Raw genomic sequence first — 18995 nt, 5'->3', positions numbered from 1 at the left:
TAAAATCAGTAAAAGGCACCATTCTGCCTGTACCAGTTTGTGTTACTATTTCCCAATATAATAACACCTAGACCTATAATACATGTGAACGTAAGGTCAGTCATCTTCTACAGAGTTAAAAGAAGGTGTTTGCATTACCTCCGTGAAACTGAAACAGATTGGTACCATATTGGGATTTGATTATTCAGCAGACTAATATACTTTCATAATACTATGAAGTGTTAACAAAATGAAATTAGCTCTGGTTGGGCTAATGAAGACGGGCATACATCATGCAGTTTAATTGCTATTAGGGAAATCTTGCTCAGAGCTGTAGTCAAGGGTTCTTGTATGTGCAGACCAATGTGTCCACAGGACCTCAGTTTTCCATTCAATCCGATTCACTAAACAGCTGTCGTTGTCAAGTTCTCGATCCTGCATCTGTGACAAGGGGAAACCACCCCAGAAAAATCACAATAAACTTTCTGGGCCAAAATGTTAACAAAACATAATTCAAGATGGTTGTGATGGACCTGTGTGATGTGTCTGAACAATAATATGAAATTATATAAAATTTGTTGGACAGGCGACCCTACTCCTTGTCACGTACAACTGGGGATTTGAAACCACACCAGCTGACTCAATGACCGGCTTTATTATACAGCGCGCACGTGCTAACCATTCGGCTATCCAACCCCAATGGAGTTTTATAACTATATATAATCGATAGTTATAGGTTATAACAGTTTTAAAGAGACATTATCACTTTCAACCAGAAAATAAATGTAACTAATTTTTATAATTTATCAGATTCAAAGTTGGGGGGCCAATGTGACAGGGTGCTCTTGTCTGGAACTGAACCCATGACCCAAGGCCAAAGCCAAAAAGAAATGAAATGAAATGGGGTTTAACGTCCTACTGTTCTGCCCCGAACTGGGCTAATCAAGATGGGCATATGCCATACAGTATGCTATGAGGGAAATTTGGCCCGGACAGTGGCACTACGGCCAACTCTTACATCAAATTCCAACTGTCAGGGATCTTTTACGTGCCCGCCAACGTGTACACAGGACCTTGGTTTTTTGTCCCATCCGAACGACTAGACAGTTGTCTTTGCCAGGCTCTCCAACCTGCATCCCTGACAAGGTAGAACCATTCCGAAAAATCTGGATGAACTAAGCGAAAAAGAATCCCCCATGACCAAGCCAGTATATTTAAACTGAAGACAAAACAGAACAATTTAGACATCATCCCCGGATACACAAACAATCACACAGCACACCCATATTTACATCCATACTACAATGGTATCATATTTTTAATTTAGTCAAGAAAGTCCCCGAAACCACCCAGCAGTGAGGCTGGTGTCTCCTGTCTCAATTCCAAAATAAATATATTATTTACTTGCATATTTATATTTTTACAAAAGCATTGTGAACTCAATTTACTTATCTCTCTGCTTAGGTAATGAAATCATACACTTTATCACTCACACACAATTAGAACTGAAGTCAACAGCTCGATTGTCAATCCAGAATGGTCCAAACTGTCAGACTTCTTGAGTAAGAAGGGATTTTAAGTGTCCTAGTTATGGTAGTTTCAAAATCTGTATTGTGACATGATCACAATTTTCAGCTACAGTAATGGGTCGAGATGGAATCATATTCAGGTTACACATACCTTGTCGCTTAAAATTCTCATGTTTCCTCGATTGACATTTTTCAGGGGATCGAGAGAATATAACCAGAGAATATTCTATCAAGTCTTCACTTTGTTTGAAATAAAAACACAAGATACATTTTATATTATTCAGACATTTTATATCTGCAATTATACTGTACTTAAGACACCATTTTATAGACAATATTTAGGTGCAAAAAATTATATGTTAATAAAGTATTTTACTTGCATTACAATTATTTAATTTACATTATTGACAAAAATTTACAATCTGATTAAAATGCAGATCTATATTTTATATTTTCAATGAAAATCTGACCAATTGAAATGGGAGATCATGTCAGGGTTCATACAAGTGACTTTTGACCCTATTATTCTACTCACTAATCAGCTATTTCGAAATACTACTGTTGCTTTGTTTTGTTTTCTTCAATTGCCCATAAGTAAACGGGGGGGGGGGGGGGGGGGGGGGGTGTTTTTTTATGTGGTTGATTATCCAGTATAAGTAAGAGTTGTGCCCCTTCCCGAAATAAATCCCATAATTCATGCATTATTATAAACAACCACGGATCTTGATGAAGAATCTGAGGATTAATTTAAAAAACATAGATATGGCCCATGAAGACAAATTTTACAATAAAAAAATTAAGAGTGTTTGATACTGAACTGGCAATGCAAATGTATTTTCTGAAATGGCAATTCTTAAATTAATTTCATGGGCATGGACATCTTGTTTTAGGACTAGACTATGTGAATGTCTAGCCACAGAAATGAAATGGGGTTTAACGTCCTACCGTTCTGCTCCTATACTGGGCTAATGAAGACAGGCATACGCCATACAGTGTGCTATGAGGGAAATTTTGCCCGGGCACCGGCACTATCGCCTACTCTTATATCGAATTCCAACTGCTAGGGGATCTTTTACGTGCATTCCAATATATACACAGGATCTCGGTTTTTCGTATCATCCGAAAGACTAGACAGCTGTCCTTGTCAGGCCCTCCGTCCTGCATCACTGACAAGGGGGAACCACGCCGGAAAATTGTCTAGCCACAGTGTTTGGACACAGCATGGTAAGAATTTGGCTCAAAAGATCATTTGATTAGCTAAGCCCTTACATCAACCTGAACGTATGAACGTAGGTTACTAGTGAAGACAAGTAAAATAAAATTTTGAACTATAAAAAACGAACTGTGTTTTAATCAGATTTCAAAGCTCCTTAATATTAATAATATTAAAAAAAAAATTATTTTAGTTACATAAGAACACAAAGTTTATTTGAGCTAAGTATTTTTATCTGAAAGCATGAGACCACATAAAATAATCATAAGACTCATATTGTCAAATAAGATCACAATTAATAAAACAAGTTTAGGCCACATAAAAAAAATATATATGATCGTTCACAAAAATCTGATGCGGGGGGGGGGGGGGGGGGGGTTGCTTTGGTATTTTGTCAAAGGGGGAGAGAGAGAAATGGGGTTTAACATCCACTCGACACAACTAGGTCATTTCGGGACTAACACATGGTTCAATTTTATTTCAATAATTCGCTTGCGCATAGGGGTCTTTAGCAGTGGGAGGAAACCGGAGGACTTGGAGAAAACCCACGAGGTTGGACAGGCGACCCTACTCCATGTCACGTACAACCGGGGAAACAAACCCCGCCAGTTGACTCAATGACAGGCCGTTTGATACAGCGCGCACGTCCTAACCATTCAGCCATCCAACCCCCTTTTTGTCAAAGGATCATGTTGCTAATTGACTTATCAATCACAAACATCACATTTAAAGGCAAAACATTTACCTCATAATGTTATTTATAGAAATGTAATGTGTGATTATCCAGTATGATTCATGATTGTCAATAACATTTAACATTTATACAGGATGCATACTTGATAACTGTGCCTACAGTACTCTTCTGGTTTGCTTCAAATATAACCAGGAGAAATATAAACATGCAGTAACCAATGATCCAGACAATCCTTTATTTATTTATTTTTTAAAAGAAAAATGGGCCAGTTATTTGATACAATAATATCTGAGAACCAGAATATTTGTTTTCATGATATTATTATTGTCAAATACTAAGTCTGCTATAAATCAATATAGCTTGAGTACTATTCACTGTTAGCTTGTTTGTATTGTCTAGTGACAATATCTTTGTAAATACTAAACAGACTTGAATGTTCTTTATTAGACAGAATTTAATTAAGGAAGAGAGAGAGAGAGAGAGAGAGAGAGAGAGAGTTTAACGTCCACTCACACAAACTAGGCTATTTCGGGACAAACATGGTTCAATTTTATTTCAATAATCTGCTTGAGCGGAGGGGTCTTTAGCAGTGGGAGGAAACTGGAAGACCCAGGGAAAACCTAAGAGGTTGGACAGGCGGCCTTACACCTTGTCACGTACAGCTGGGGAATCGAAACCATGCCAGCTGACTCAATGATAGACCTTATGATACAGCGTTCAGACACTAACCATTCGGCCATCCAACCCCCCCATTTAACTAAGGACATACAATACTGATCTGTGAAGACATTGGCAATAAGCTCAATCATTAAAAAACAAGCCAACAGTGAGGCTGATGTCCCCCGCCGAAATAGGAAAATAATTAGAGGACACATATAAATTTATCACAAATTATCTTTTACAAAGTATTGAACAATCAAACAGTATATCTTTACTTATAGTCTAACAATCAAAGTAGGAGAGTTATTGTTTTCCAAAGTCTCGACCAATCAAATTGCGTATCGCTCTGCTTACCCTGAGCAGAAAATGCTCATTATCAAACTTAGTCAAGGTATTACTGTAATGAAACTATACACCAAGTTTCATCAATCTCACTTAATTAGAACTAAAGTTATCGTGTCCCAAAGCATCAACCAATCAAATTGCTTATCTCTGCTTACCCTAAGCGGAAAATGCTCATCTTCGAACTCCATCAAGGCATTGACCTAATCAACACATACACCAAGTTTGAACATTCTAGCTCAATTAGGAAGAGAGTTATCGTGCCCCAAAGTATCAACCAATCAAATTGCTGCTTACCCTGAGCAGAAAATGCTCATTATCAAACTTAGTCAAGGTATTACTGTCATGAAACTATACACCAAGTTTCATCAATCTCACTTAATTAGAACTAAAGTTATCGTGTCCCAAAGCATCAACCAATCAAATTGCTTATCTCTGCTTACCCTAAGCGGAAAATGCTCATTTTCGAACTCCATCAAGGCATTGACCTAATCAACACATACACCAAGTTTGAACATTCTAGCTCAATTAGGAAGAGAGTTATCGTGCCCCAAAGTATCAACCAATCAAATTGCTTATCTCTGCTTACCCTAAGCGGAAAATGCTCATCTTCGAACTCCATCGAGGCATTGACCTAATAAACACATACACCAAGTTTGAACATTCTAGCTCAATTAAAAGTTATCGTGTCCCAAAGCATCAACCAATCAAATTGCTTATCTCTGCTTACCCTAAGCGGAAAATGCTCATCTTCGAACTCCATCAAGGCATTGACCTAATCAACACATACACCAAGTTTGAACATTCTAGCCCAATTAGGAAGAGAGTTATCGTGTCCCAAAGCATCAACCAATCAAATTGCTTATCTCTGCTTACCCTAAGCGGAAAATGCTCATCTTCGAACTCCATCAAGGCATTGACCTAATAAACACATACACCAAGTTTGAACATTCTAGCTCAATTAGGAAGAGAGTTATTGTGTCCCAAAAAGTGTGACGGACAGACAGACGGACGGACGGACGGACAGACAGACGGACAGACAGACGGACAGACCCATTTTAATAGTCCCCTGCTTTCTTCGAAAGGCGGGGGACAAAAAAATCAGCTAATTAACTCACATAGATATATACAATTCCATGTTATATTACTAATTACCTTGTGTCATTTTTGTTTCGTTTCAAGTTCAAACAAAACTATTTCAGTATCACAATAAGGACTGCATCATTTTAGCAGCAATGGGTTTTTAATGTCAAGATCAGGTCAAAATCCTAAGCTGTCTGCAGAAACATGAAAGAGCTTGTCAATCAATTATGAAAGATCCAACAAGGATTTGATTTCTACTGCTCTGGATCAGTCTATGAAAATGTAATTATACTGCAATCCAATCTATGACAAAGAATGGACAAAATACGACTAAGAATGACAAATCAAAGTCAAATTTGACTTAACAAAACATACATTATGCAAGAGCTAAATCTGCCTTTTGCAAGTCTTTATTTAGGCTTAAGATGTTATAGAAATTATTAATTAGACCTTTATTTACATGACAAGCTCAAAATCAACTCTGTAGACCATCAGATGGCTTGGATATAGTTCGGATTTAAACAGGCGTCCATTTGAAATTAAATCAATAAATGGCGGACCAAGTGAACGTTTACCGATAGTCGCTGATGTCACTACCGGAAACTGGTGATAAAAGGCCTGCCAAGCGAGGCTACCATAGCCATTGAGCATGTTACCTGATAATCGAGAATATGTGAGTGGAGTTATCGTCTGTCAATCAAACGATAGCCAATTCTCATAGACGGTGCAGACACAATTGATGCCTTTTTCTAGTCCAAACTTCCAACAGTGACAATTCCGTTCAGAACAAAGTAATTTGACTGAAATTTTCAACATTTTCTTTTCTTATCATCTATTTTTGAATTATTATAGCAAAAATGGCTAATTCTTTATAAACTCTTAACTAATGTATCTTTAACAAAGATCGCAATCTTGATAAACTTTTCAAAGTAGAAGAAGAGTTAACCGATTCACTTCACATTTATAATACATATGTTTCAATCCTTCACATATTGTTTTCTGTTATTTAATGTATTTCACAGGGCTAAGTCGGGGGGGGGGGGGTTTATTTGCATAATATTTGTAATATTAATTAGGTTCCATTAACATCTGATTGAGTGGCTGGCTTCTAAATTGTGTTTCATCAAGACCAGGGAAGAAATAAAAATCTTTACTGAGGGATGATCTAAAAACAGAACATTGTCTATCCCCTCCACCTGCTTTCTGAACTAAATTGTTAACCTGTAATTGAAATAATCTGATGTTAGACACAACTCTAAACCTATCAAAATATGGTATTTCTTTCTCCCATTGTTTCAATTTAATACATCAAATGAAATGGGGTTTAATGTCCTACTGTTCTGCTCCCACTGGGCTAAAAAAGACGGCCATATGCCATACAGTGTGCTTTGAGGAAATTTTGCCCGGGCAGCGGCACTATGGCCTACTCTTATATCGAAATCCATCTGCCAAGGGACATTAATTTTACGATGTAAAACCCAGATAAACTTTCTTTGCCAATACAGTGGGAGAAAGCCTGGAGAAAACCCATGAGGTTGGACAGCAACTCTACTGCTTGTCACCTGCAAGTATGGATCAAAACCATGACACTTAACTCAATTACAGACCTTATGATCCAAAGTGCACACATTAGACCACTCAACCACCCACAATAATTCAGGATAATTCAGCCTTCTATAAATTATCGGTGAATAGGCAATGTTTAACTGTCTTTGGTATTTGAAAGGAAACTTACATATGTCATTAATCCATTAATATCTCTCTGATGTGAATAATTTTTAAATATATAGACAATGGCTTGAATAAACCATGTTCCAATATCTATTCTTCTCCATGAAACATAACCTACAATAAAAAATATGAACATTGTTGCCAGGCACCGATTATATGGCCATCAGCAGTTTTTTTGTGTTGCTGACATAGCTTTGTTGAGTGTTTTAAATGGTTACATAAACCGAGAAATGAGCTGTGGACATTTCCACTCAAGCCGCCATATTTGTTTATGGTACCATTTCTTTTTAGATGAACATGCATAGATATTTGCCAGATGAAAACTAGTGTAGTGAGAAATCAGCTCTTATTAGCCATATTGACTTAAAATGATGCAGTGCATCATTGCGCTTGATCACCTTCTTCGCAGTATTTCTTACATAACAATTTTGGAAAGGAATAATTAAACATATGCGAGGTATTATGCAAGTATTTTGGTCAGAAGTTAAATTGCTTAACATTAAAGATACATTGGGAGATTAGATAAAGAGCTGGCAGTTCTCATTATAAAAGTTAAAAACTAGATAATGTAAAGGGAATTTGCTGAAAATTTTAGTCAAATTGATCCCTTCTGAACAGAGAATTTAGTGATTGAATTTTAGGCCTAGCCTTGATCATCATTACTAAAGTCGGTACGATAAAAGAAACATAGTCTCGATTATCCATTTTTTGATTTAATCATCAATGAGCGTTGAGCAGCAGATCAGATTCTAATCCAGTAAATATTGTAGGCTAGCGATAACATCGAGAGTTGATTATAGTCTGGATGAGTTAATTGATGTCTAATTAATAATTTAGATAACATTTCAGGCCTAAAGAAAGACCTGCAATAGGCCAATTTAGCTCTTGCATAATGTATATTTAAGTAAATTTCACTAGATATTTTCACTCAGTGGTAAATATTTCCAGCCAGCAAAAAGTAGGCAGGCAAACATTTCCCGCCCTGCCGTTTATTGAATTTTTGTACTTAAAAAAAAAAAAATTACCTGGCATTGTTGCCATAGCAATGACAAAGTCTGTCATTGAAGCAGCTTCACCATCACCATCTGATGCATCTTTACTTATACGTAGTTTATCCATTTTCTTTGAAATTGAAATTTCCTCCTCGGTGATAACTGTTTGTGTGATGTTTTCTTGTTTGACTGAATAAGACATAAAAAGGAGAAACATGAATAACAGTTTAAAATTTAAAATGATGGGTCTGCAGCAACTTTGTCATCCAGTCTTAATCAAAAATATCTGTGCAGCGTGCACAGGATACTAATAAATTGTATTAAATAAACTTCTTAAATATGTACAACATAGAGAAATTATATGGAATACAAGTTACTTGGATGTTTATTTCTGGCAATGTTTCATCAACGGTTCTCTTGTCTTTATCAAACACGTAAAAATGTGAGAAAAAAAAAATTCATTTTAACCGTTGCACTGAACTGAACTGAAGTCTCGATGCAATCAATCTTGGGTGTCTCAGTGATCAAGATCTGTATTGGCTAATAAAGTTCATCAGGATTTTCCGGCGTGGTTGCCCCTTGCCATTGGCGTAGGAAAGAGGGTCTTTCATTCAGCTAGGACAAAAGAACAGAGGTCCCGTGTACACATTGATGTGCACTTAAAAGATCCCTTGGCAGTTGGAGTTGGATATAAGAGTAGGCCGTAGCGCCGCTGTCTGGGAAAAATTTCCCTCACAGCATATTATATGTGTGTCTTCATTAGCTCATTCTGAGCAGAACAGTAGGATGTTAAACTGTAGTGCCGGTGACCAAGAAAAATTTCCCTCATAGGTCGCTGTATGCTAGGATAAGGCAATAAACTGTGGCTGCAGGGCCAATTTCTTTTTTCAAAAATGCATTTTTAGCCCAATAAAACGTTTTTTGCTCAAAAATCAATTTTTTGCAAACACATAGCTCTGTCAGGGGTATGCCACCACTAGAAATGTCTGTTATAGTGTTTTTGTAATACCTGAAGATGTACGTTCCACTTCTGCACGATTTTCATGTGGTACACTTTGAGCTAATCTAGCAAGAATTCACGCCCAGAATCACAACCCTCATAGCCACACCCACCATCAGAAACCCATCAGACTAAAATTCTGATGATACCAGATATACATGCATTGATACCATTTTGGAGAAAATTGGTACATTTTTCAGCTACGTTCACCCCCCTCCCCTCGGGGCTCCCACTATACAGACTTGTGAATATGTGAATATATATATAAATAATTATTTATATATTATGTCATTTGAAGCCAACAGAAAGACCTGCAATAGGCAGATTTAGCTCATACAAAAGAGAGAGAGAGATGGTTTGACACAAACCAGGTCATTTTGGGACTAACATATAGTTCAATTTTATTTCAATAAGTCGCTTGCGCATATGTGTTTTTAGCAGTGGGAGGAAACCAGAGGACCCGAAGAAAAAACAAGAGGGGAATTGAATGCACGTCACATGACTCAATGACAGACCCTGTGCTCCAAAGCTCATGCGTTAACCATTCGGCCACCCAACTCCCCTTTAATTAATGCATCTTAGTTTAAATAGTGAACTATACCATGAGTGGCTGATTCCCATAAAGCTATGGTAGAAGGATTATCTTAAGGATGCCTAAAACGTTTTCAAATAAATGCTAATTTAAATAACTGATATTCTGTTGATGTAAACAATAGATTATACTCTTATACCTACCATCCTGACAAGCTTGAATAAAGAATAACTTTGGTTTTCCTTTTAATGAAGGACAGTTAACTTTATTAAAACAATTGGTTAGTCTTTCGATCTCAACTTCTTCACCGTCCACCCCATATATGTTCCCTTTAGATCCGTGTGACATTACAATCATCACAAAACATTCATAATTCAAATGATCTTTTCTACTATAAGCTTGTGCAATCTCTTCAAGTTGCTTGAAATAAGAAACCAACAACAATTTATAGTTTGATATTGAGATAAAGCTGTTGATGGTTTATGCCAAAAAATAAAACTAAAATTACAAAATAAAACTAAAATTAAAATAAAGGTAGCCAGGCAATGAAACATACACCCACAGCATGTAAGCTGTCCATGCGGTCAACAAGGGTTATCGTATATTATGTCTATTGCTGGAAAATGAAAGCATTTACAATACACTAAAAATTGATTAAGAGTAAGAACCCATTTATTAGGATCTGTTTGGCATCTTGTTCTGTCCCAGGCTTACACTTTGACCTCCAGAGAGTTCACAAGATTACTCAAAGTGATCAAGGACGATAACTCTGGAACTCTTGCAGTAATTATCTTAAATTGTTGAAAATCAACAGGTTTCTTTGTCTCATGACCTTGTGGGAAATTGTTGAAAATCCATAGGTTTCATTGTCTCATGACCTCGAACACTATGTATAAAGAGATTTCAAAGTGATCAAGGGCCATAACTATGGCAGTAATTAATGGAAATCGTTGAAAATCAATGACCTTGAATGCTCTGTAAGTCAATCAGATATTAAATTTAGCCTCTAAACCATCCACTGGTGTTTTCAATGTGAGCAATAGGTTTCTTCGTCTCATGACCTTTAGAGCATCCACTGCAAGCAATTGTAGACACTGGACCTATGCGCAGACCATTGACAATATACAATCACATTTCAATGTAGGCATATAAAAACAAACTGACTTCTGATCAATATTTCGAAACATAATTTGAACATCATATAGATTTTAATCCACGCTAATGGGAATAACACATCAGATCAGCTTAATTCAATTTTGAGTATGATAAATTATAATAAACATACAAATGCTGTCTTGTTGCCAAATGTCTTAACTTCAAAATTCAACTCAGTGAATAATTGAAGACATGCATTATAGTCTTTTTCTGATCCTGTACGATCTTCCATCTTTATTTTTGAATCAGTAAAATCTTCATTGTTTATAACAACACAAAATCCTCGTGGCTTGTTTTTCATAGAATAGATCTGAAATGTAATTTATGGAATTAAACTTTGGACAGGTCCCTCCTATACCAGCAGCAAAGTCTGAACGTATTGACAACCAATCCCACCAAAGATTTAAGTAAGCTCTCATCAAGAAATTCCATTGAGAACATCATCCAGTATCACAGTCACAAGGTTTCATAAAATATCAAAGTAATTCCTTATGCCCCATCCCAGCATTTACTTGATATAATATTTGCTGACATTGCCCATTATCACATAAGAACACTATAATTTTGGAATTCAATAGGGCATTTCCTTGCACTCGAATACAGATAAGAAAACTTTGTACTGTTTTCTCTTCACAATATTTAATAGGTTCAAACATAAATAGGATGATGACTTTTTCATATCTTGAAATTCTATAGGGTTAATCCTTTCGACCAAATGAACAATTCCACCATAAAATTGATGTATATTTGTGATGGGATAAGATATTATATCTTTATAATACTTACTGGTAATGAATTGTTAATTGGTTGAACTAATATCATTTTAAACTTTTTATGCATTGAAGTACCATCTTCAGTTTTTTTTACAACGATGTTACCTTTGAAATCTTCTGACTCATCAGGCCAATCTAAAAGAAGAATTGAATGCTTGTTTGTGGTAATTGACATTATAGAGAGACAAACATTGGGTATTATTCAAGAATCAAGACCACTGCAAATATCAGAGATAAGCCCCGGACACTAAACTAATTCTCACTACATTCCGGAAAAGCCCCTAGAAAATCATAAAACAGGTTGTGGTCGGGGTACAATCTGTAAATAATGTCCATAATACGATCTTAGGGTGTTCACAAGGTTATCGAAAATCACTGAAAATCATCAGGCGTCTTCGTCCCATGACCTTAAACACTGTGTATAAATTTAAAGTCAATCAGATATTGACTTTGACCTCTAGAGCGTCCACAAGATTTTTCAAAGTGATCAAGGGCCATAACTCTGGCAGTAATTATCGGAAATCACTGAAAATCAATAGTCTTCGTCGTCTCATGTATAAATTTGAAGTCAATCAGATATTAACTTTAGCCTCCAGAGCGTCCACAAGCAATTGTGGACGCGGGATGGACGAGGGCGACGACAATATACAACCACATTTCAATGTGGGCGTATAAAAACAAGATCCACCAATGCATGTGTTGGTGTGCCCTTAATTAAAAGAGTAGGTGGAAGCGCTGCTGTCATGACTTCATTAGTCTGATTTTGCAGAACAATATGATGTTAAACCAATCTGATTAAAATACAGATCTATATTTTTTTTGTTATACTTTCGATGGCTTCCAGGTTTTTCACTACAAAGATCTGACCAGTTGTAGTGGGAGGTCGCATCAGAGGTCATGCAAGCAACTTTTGATCCTATGACATCAGAGTATGATAAGAAATTTGATTAAAAGACCGTTTCATTGGCTAATCCTTTAACTCAACTAGAACATGGTTTATATAACAACTCTTCAAGATCCTAATGTAGTAAAGACAAGTAAAACAAAATTTTGAACTATAAAAAAAAGCGAAACAAAATAGGATCTGTGTTTTAATCAGATTTCATTTATCTGTGATAAAGAGAAAGAGAGAAACTGGGTTCAACATCCACTTTACACAATCTATGTCATTTCTGGACTAACATATAGCTCAATTTAATTTTAATAATTCGCTTGTATTTATTGGTCTTTAGTAGTGGGAGGAAACTGTAGCATACACTTTAGACCATATGGACACCAAAACTCTGTTTTAAGATGTTTTACCTGTTGGAAGGCCATCATGTTCTTCATCTACAACTGTATGACTTGCGAGAGGAATTTTCCCTTTTTTTCTCATTTCCTTTAATTCAGGCTTGAGTAAATCAGCTGCTGCTCCTTCATCTGTTTTTACTAGAGCTTCATAAAACTGGTTGAAAGCATCTTCACCTCGTCGTGGTATAATTGTCAACAATTCACGAATTTTACTAGCTTTGGTCCTATGGCTCTGTTAAAACACAAATTTAAATCAATTTATAATATATGTAAATTAAAGAGATCATTGCTATGGTAGATCTGTAACAAACACTTGAAGAAACAGGAAGTGATGACAAAAATGACAAACTGACAGAAGTAATGAACAATAACAGATACATGGTCGAATTTCATTTCACTGATAATTCCGTTGAAGACGAAAAGTTGTTATAAGAGACCGTGAGAGGATATCTGACAATTCAAAAAAAAGAAAAATTGTTATTATCATTTTTGTCGTCACTTACCGTTTCCTCAAGTGTTTGTTACACATCTACCATAGCAATGATCTCTGTGTTAAAGTCATAATTGAAATGTGTTTAACCAGTTATCACATATGTAATAATGACTGACACCAATATTGTCCTTTAACAGGGCAAGATGTCAGGGTATGTGTTCAATGTGAGGACACATGAACATGGACAACCAAAATATATTACCACTATTTCGTCATGCATAGAATCTGTAATGACTTCGTCAGCAAGTAAGTGAGATGCAACACTGTCCACATCAAAAATGTTTTTAAGAAGATTTTCACGGTTGACCTGTAACAGTCTCTTATCTCTCTCAGACATCATCGTGCTTGTAATTCAAAATCTGCATGAAATAAAAGGTAAACAGGTTTAAAGATATATTTCATCAAGTATAATTAGGTCATCTAACTTTTAGTTAGACTTAAAGATGGGTTCCCAGAAAAGTATTTATCGGGTGGTTATTTCCAATAAAAGTATGGTAATTTTGGTATATATAGAAAGTAGAGATATCCAATCTTACTAGAAAAATACTGGATTCCCCGAAAAACACTCATGGAGCGTATACAGGATAAAAATGTAAGGGTTCCCCTAATCAACAGCCTGACAATTAGGAATTTCTGCACGCGTGATGTCAAAGGTCACACGCGAACATTGAGCACATGATGTACAAGTTGATAAACTTTATAAAGAGTTAGATGTACAACACTTTCTGAGATACAAATGACGGAAAAAGACGCGGGTAGTGGATAACCCGAGAATTTAATTAGGATTCGATATTGGTAATAAATAGTAAGCGATTAAAGATAACATCGTCTTATGTATGCAATGAATTCTCCTCTGACTTCCAAGAGAGGTAAGTCATGTGACGTACACATTACCTGGTTTGATCAAATTTTTATAGCAGGACATTCCTTCACAATTACAATGTTTGAGAAGGATTTGAAGCAAAGTTATGACAAATTAATTAGTTTAAATATGTTTTTAGTCCATATATACCATTAAATCACCCAGTTTGTACGCGGGAACCCATCTTTTAAATAATACACAAATATTAACAAATTAATCATCATCACAGTATATAATAAAATAAAACCAAGTACGAACAATCCAAACCATTAGACAAAATTCGAAGTCCTAAAAAAACGGTATAGGCAAAATACTGTAATAAGGCAAAATAGTGTAATCAGCATATGGACTGTGCACCGTGTACAAAATACACGACAAACAGTGGTAACAGGTGTCCGGAAGAGTAAGCTTACCCTGCCTGGCGCCCCACCCGCCATAGCTGCATCCAAACTATTAGGCGAAATCTCGGTAAAATAGCGTGATTGGCCAATGAACTATCGGTATGCAAAATGCACATGATGAACAGTGTTAATGATGTAGTAGACAGACATTGTCAGGGAGATAGTATACGCGTCAATTAAATATATACTATAAGGGCTGCATGGTCATCTCAGGTCTTATTGGTTTCACGTAAACTCAAAGTCAAAAGGTACTACAGATATTTGAATCCCTTACATAATGGAAGTTAACAGATCTGTTTTTGCATACAATCTAATTTGTACCTGAAGAGTTGAGTCACATCAAATCAAAAAAAAAATATTCCTATTACTACTATTAGAGATTTATCTTTTACAATATTGTAGTTTGTAGTTTGCAAGGGATTCCTATTGTCCTAAAATAACGCTATGAGGCAATAAGAAACTGAATAAATAACCATTATGTGTGGTTTAATGGTTGAGAGTAAGACATTAAGTAATATATTGAAACAACACAAGTCGTCACATAATTAATATTTGCACTTGATGGCAATACAACAGAAATAAATAAATTTCATAGGCTAGGCAACTGTTCCGAACACATTAGCGGACACTTAGAATAGGTGTAAGACAATAGAACCACATATCAAGTGGGGCGTACCAAAATGTACCCCAGTGCATTATAGTTTATATATCATTTGATAATTTGTAATATCTTTGAAAATGAAAACAATATTAGAATATCAATTGATCAAACTCTGTAGGCCTGTCATATAAAAGGAATTAAAACTTCATGGGAGCAGTGTTCGAAACATTGGAACATTGATGCTTTGCTCAAACAAAATTTTCAACACGTATAATAACATGGTTTGAATTAAATTATTTTTTTATCAAAAACATCAAAGTATTGACCATTAAACACACATTATGTAACAGCTAAATTATCTGCCTATTGCAAAATTTTCTTTTGGGCTTTTAAAATATTATATAAATTATTAAACATACATTATGCAAGAGCTAAATCTGCCTATTGCAGGTCTTTCTTTAAGTCTGAAATGCTATTTAAGCTATTGATTGATTGGACATTAATTAACTTACCCAACCATAGGCCTAATGAACTCTCAATGCCAACGTTAGCCTGAGATATTTAGTGGATTTGAATACATAAAAATTGATAATCAAGATTTTATTTATTATCCTACCAAGGTTAGTAATCACGATCAAGACCAGGCTAAAAGAAAAGTGAATCTCTAATATCTCGGTTCAGAGTGAGAGTGAGGCACTTTTCAACATATTCTTTTTTCATGATCTATTTTTTAACTATCATAGTATTCATAGCGAGAGAGGTCAACTTTTTACCTCAATCTTACATAATGCCCCTTTAATTAGACATAATAATATGGCAAGCCAATGGTTGTATGGATTGATTGTATCATGGTGTACAATGCTTTAGAATTAGAGGGGGGGTGGATGGCCGAATGGTTAGCATGTGCGCACTGTATCATAAGGCCTGTCATTGAGTCAACTGGCGTGGTTTTGATTCCCTGGTTGTAAGTGACAACATAGAACTTCTATGGTGACAAGGAGTAGGGTTGCCTGTCCACCCTAGTGGGTTTTCTCCGGGTCCTCCGGTTTCCTCCCACTGCTGAAGACCCCTACGCGGAAGCGCATTATTGAAATAAAATAATTAAACCATATGTTAGTCCCGAAATGACCTGCTTTGTGGCGAGTGGACGGTAAACCCCATTTCTCTCTCTGTTTAGAATTGAGTCAAAGACGGAAGTCAGGTGGAACCATTTCTACTTACGTTTGCGTACGTACCTGTCTGACCGTAAAGTGGAGATTAACCAATTAAAATATGTTTATTCCACCAAAGAACACAATTTCATAAATCACTTCAAGTTTTTATCAATATCATCTACAGACTAAATCGCGAGAGGCGTTGTAAATGAAAGAAATGGAAAGTTGTCAACTTGTTTTCAGCTTCAACTGTCGACCTGGATCTGGAAACTTGTATTTGTAACGTACACGATTTAGACTAGGACCAAAGTAAAGAAAAATGAACAAATATAAAATATCCAACTTCCAAGATAATATCAACTTAATGTTAATATAATTATTTAGGGATTAGGCCTATGCCTAAAACTAACCAATTTATTGTGCATTTACTCGTGGACTACGTACGTACTAAACGGAAAACAATTGGTAGATTTTATAGTATGATCCAAGTTCTATTATAATATATAAAAAAACCTATCGAGCTATAAATAGACTAGAAGGCGTCATTGGTTATTTGGTTTAATCATGGTCAGGGATATTCCCATCGACCTTTACAATAACTCTGGTCTCTTTGCCCGGCTCTGACTTTCCCCCCATAACTTCGCTAGGTTGAACGCTTTCTATCACAAATGGAGTAATGTGGCAACGTCAATAATTTCTCAATCACGTTATTTGAAGTTACACAAACTGGAAGTAGCATTCTGAATCTGATAGTAAACTGTGTAATTTACTAAGTGAGAGTAATTATCACATCCGGCCAGCATTTGAGCCAGCCAGATATATAATACCTATACAATACTTACCTCGATGAGTCGATGTTACTTCTTGTAGAGACTTTCAGCGCCGACTTGTTTAGGTTGTGAATACAAAACAAACAGGGGCTGTCGCATTTAAGCTTTAAAGACATATAGTAATAGTAGATTCTAAGATAACAGGACTTTTTCTTGGAAAGGTCTCAGTTCTATTTTTAGAAACACGATTGGTCACCCCTTCACTTTATAATTATAGGCTATTATAGGAGCAACTATACTGAGCGCCATGGAAAACGCATCACTTAGTTTTTCGTATAACAAAATGATCCTGTAAACATATCTCATTTATTTTGCTATTTATTGTGAACAATATTCAAATGGGGACACATCAATAACAACACAATTGTACACTTATGGATGTTTAATCTGTAATCAAGGGTACAAAGTCAGAGGGGTCAAAACCAAAAGTACGACACAGATGTCAGTAGCGCGTGTCCTCCACGGGCCATCATCACGGTAGGCTACAGCATTAATTAACGCGCCCCCTGCAAATGTGTAGGGCGGTCCGGTGATGAAATGTGAAGCTTCGCCCCACACCATTACACTTCCCCCACCCCATCGATTCGTTTCGAAGACGCAGCAGTCTGCCAAGACGTTCCCCAAGACGTCTCCACACACGTTGACGGCCATCAGCGTGATAAAGATGAAAGTGACTCTCATCACTGAAGAGCACACTTATTTGCCAGTCTACTCTTCTCCATGTCTGGTGTCCTTGAGCCCATATCAATATAAGGTCGTTATGCACGGAGTCCTACTTCTCTTAGACGACGTCTTACGGTGTTGGCACTTACTGGTCCCTGTCTTCCGATGACTGCTGCACCTGTTCCAGTCGCTGGGCGGAATCTGTCACGCAGATGAGTGACCCGGATGTAGCGGTCTTGAGCCTGATTTGTAACGCCTCTGTGGTAACGCGTTGTGGACCAGGACGTTGACAGTCACGTGTTGATCCAGTAACTCGAACACGTTCCACCAACCTTACAATTGTGGACTGATGACAATTGAAGTGTCTGACAATAGCACGTGTAGACATCCCAGCCCTGGACATTCCCATGGCTTCATTCCATTGATTTTCAGTAACTCTCGGCATCTCTAGCTCGATTCCTTCACACGTCCAACAATAAATTACGCCAGATTGACGTTTCACAGTTCATTTACTGCACATTAAGTTGAAAACATGCTTTTAAAGGGCTCACACACAATGCTGCACGTGAATATTGGGGTTTTCATGTGTATCTCGTGCAATTTTTTTTTTGTGCACACGGGCCGATATTTTTTGAGTTTGGGAGCATTGTGTCAAACAATAGTTCATAGTATTGCATAATATTATACATACAAACCACCTAGTAATAAAATATTTGGGGAAAAAAAAGTGATGCGTTTTCCATGACGCTTAGTAATAGTATATATACGCGTACGGTTGATAAGTCAAGTGAGTAAGATGCTAGCTCGCCATAATCTGGTGTCGCGGGTTCGATCCCTGTGTTGGTCGAGTATAAATTTCATCGGGATTTTCTGGCATGGTTTCTCATTGTCACTCTGGTGCAGGACAGCCGACATCCAAGAGACTAGACAGCTGTCCTTATCAGTGGTGCAGGACTGAGGGTCTGACAAGGACGGCATATGGTACGTCCACGGGGGATATGGTAGGCCTATAGATCAA

General features: G+C 36.6%; 1 protein-coding gene across 3 annotated transcripts; it reads right to left on the bottom strand.

Moving 5' to 3' along the window:
• Positions 1–1792: 1792 nt before the first annotated feature.
• On the bottom strand, positions 1793–17465 carry LOC126828257 (caspase-3). 3 transcript variants are annotated; one of them, XM_050557930.2, is made up of 9 exons: positions 17327–17465; positions 13669–13825; positions 12986–13205; positions 11697–11818; positions 11041–11220; positions 9959–10175; positions 8257–8412; positions 7236–7345; positions 1793–6721 (listed from the first exon to the last, which is right to left on the bottom strand). In XM_050557930.2, the coding sequence occupies exons 2-9, from the start codon at positions 13804–13806 to the stop codon at positions 6569–6571; spliced, it is 1296 nt and encodes a 431-aa protein (XP_050413887.2). In that variant the 5' UTR covers positions 13807–13825; positions 17327–17465; the 3' UTR covers positions 1793–6568. The 3 variants fall into 3 exon arrangements, with proteins under 3 accessions (XP_050413887.2, XP_050413886.2, XP_050413885.2); XM_050557929.2 differs by lacking the exon at positions 17327–17465 and adding an exon at positions 16552–16766; XM_050557928.2 differs by lacking the exon at positions 17327–17465 and adding an exon at positions 16566–16766.
• Positions 17466–18995: the final 1530 nt, after the last annotated feature.

Source organism: Patella vulgata, chromosome 7 (genome assembly GCF_932274485.2).
Source record: "Patella vulgata chromosome 7, xgPatVulg1.2, whole genome shotgun sequence".
In the NCBI taxonomy this organism is placed as follows: domain Eukaryota; kingdom Metazoa; phylum Mollusca; class Gastropoda; family Patellidae; genus Patella; species Patella vulgata.
Note: the sequence above shows the minus strand (reverse complement) of the source record. Positions and strands in the feature narration are given on the sequence as shown.

Excerpts from the sequence above, each read along its gene's own strand:
- LOC126828257 (XM_050557930.2), bottom strand. The coding sequence starts at position 13,806 with ATGATGTCTGAGAGAGATAAGAGACTGTTACAGGTCAACCGTGAAAAT. Across the intron at positions 13,206-13,668 it reads CTATGCATGACGAAATAGTG|AGCCATAGGACCAAAGCTAG; the intron begins GTAATATATTTT and ends GTGTTTTAACAG. Across the intron at positions 10,176-11,040 it reads TTGGCAACAAGACAGCATTT|CAACTTGAAGAGATTGCACA; the intron begins GTATGTTTATTA and ends TCTTATTTCAAG.